We start from the raw sequence: 1,578 nt of genomic DNA on the forward strand, positions 1-1,578 counted from the left end.
TCATCGCCTCAGAACTATTCTGTTCAAAGTGTACTTAAGTAAAGAGGCACTTTGGACAAAATAGTTCCTATGGCACATCACTTTTGGAGTGGCTCACGTAACGTGTATCTCCGTACCATTTCTCTCTGCCGCCTGCTCCCCCTCACTCTCACTCATCATTGGACTGGCCAATTACAGCGCCGCACCGCTGACTGCCTGTTTGAAGCCCACCTACAGCTCCCCACCCCCCAACCCCCTTCCCCCCAGCTAGAGCTTGCTCGATCTCTCCCGCTGTATCCAAGTTCAGGTCTTTCCTTGCCCCATTATATCCAAGCACAGGTAATTGAGTTTACATGGACCAAAAAAAAGGGGGTTCCAGTAAGGTCCCGCTGTAAGGATGGTCCCGCTGCAGCGGGTGCCGCTATAATCATGTTCTACAGTACATCACTGCCAACAGCACTAAAACTGACATAGAAACAAAGAGCAGCAGGAAAAAAAAACAAGAACATACCGAGAAATATGTTTCTGCTTCCAATTGCTCCTGTAGTTCAGAGATCTGCATCTCATTCACAGCAATATCACTGGAACAGAAAGACAGGTAGGCAGGTCTTTAATTCAGTGTTGAAGTGTAAGGCCATGGGCCCACATCACATAAAGCATACAAATTTTACAATTGCAAGAGACTTCAAAGGACAGAGCATAAATTTTAAACCATTAACATATCAGTAACATTTGAGAAACGTTTTGTGTTGTTAAACAATTTTCAAAATAAAATAGTACGTGTTGTTAAACAATTTCCAAAATAAAATAAAAGTTGTACATATTCTTTTCTGGAACAGGCAGGGTAACAATTGAAGCGTATTGATGACTTTATTAGGCTTTTAATTTCCACCGAAAATGATTTGTCTTAAGTTTATGCATCATAAAACCAAATGAACTAAATTGCATAAAAGAACCAACTGGATAACTTAGCACTCACACACACACACCAAAAAACAAAACAAAAGTATTTAAAAAACACTCTTACTACTGTCGATAGAGGGGTTATACAAGAAAACCACAGACTCCAAAAACTGTGAAGTAGTATACTTACTCTTTCAATTTCCTAACTTCTTCCTCAACATTCTTCCTGTCATCTTTAATGTCTTGAATTTCCTGGAAAAAAATTTGCAGAACTCTTAACATAAGTCTGTAAAAACCTGATCAGACAGCACAAAAATAACTATAGGAACAAAGACAAAAATACACCTTGATCTATTCTCTGATTCAGGGATAATTCAGGACCGTTCGGTTATAGTTGAAGTTTTACGGCACTTGCAACAAAATAAAGTCATATAAGTGCCAAAGATTAGAGGTGTTACAAGAGAGTAACAAACACAAAAAAGGAGGAGAGATAAGGACAACAGCTGTTTGATAGGAAATAAGGAGCAAACCACACCAGAGCATCTGCCAACCACCCATATTTTCAGGACAGTTGGCAACCCTAATATCAAAACATAAATAGATGTATGAACAAGAGTGTGTTAAAAATTTCTGACAATTTTCCAAAATCTGGAAAAATGGGCACTTCTGCATCAAAATTGAGAAAGCACATGAAAA

General features: G+C 38.9%; 1 protein-coding gene across 1 annotated transcript in view; it reads right to left on the bottom strand.

Annotated features, from left to right (window-relative positions):
* The window catches only part of LOC101857141 (rho-associated protein kinase 2), a gene marked incomplete in the record, with an annotated part of 68,977 nt that overhangs the window by 16,581 nt on the left and 50,818 nt on the right, over window positions 1-1,578 (bottom strand). Inside the window, 2 exon segments of the mRNA XM_013087671.2 lie at window positions 491-560; window positions 1,073-1,134. Of these exon segments, the coding sequence (XP_012943125.1) occupies window positions 491-560; window positions 1,073-1,134 (132 nt within the window).

This window comes from Aplysia californica, unplaced genomic scaffold (assembly GCF_000002075.1).
Source record: "Aplysia californica isolate F4 #8 unplaced genomic scaffold, AplCal3.0 scaffold00621, whole genome shotgun sequence".
NCBI classification, from domain to species: domain Eukaryota; kingdom Metazoa; phylum Mollusca; class Gastropoda; order Aplysiida; family Aplysiidae; genus Aplysia; species Aplysia californica.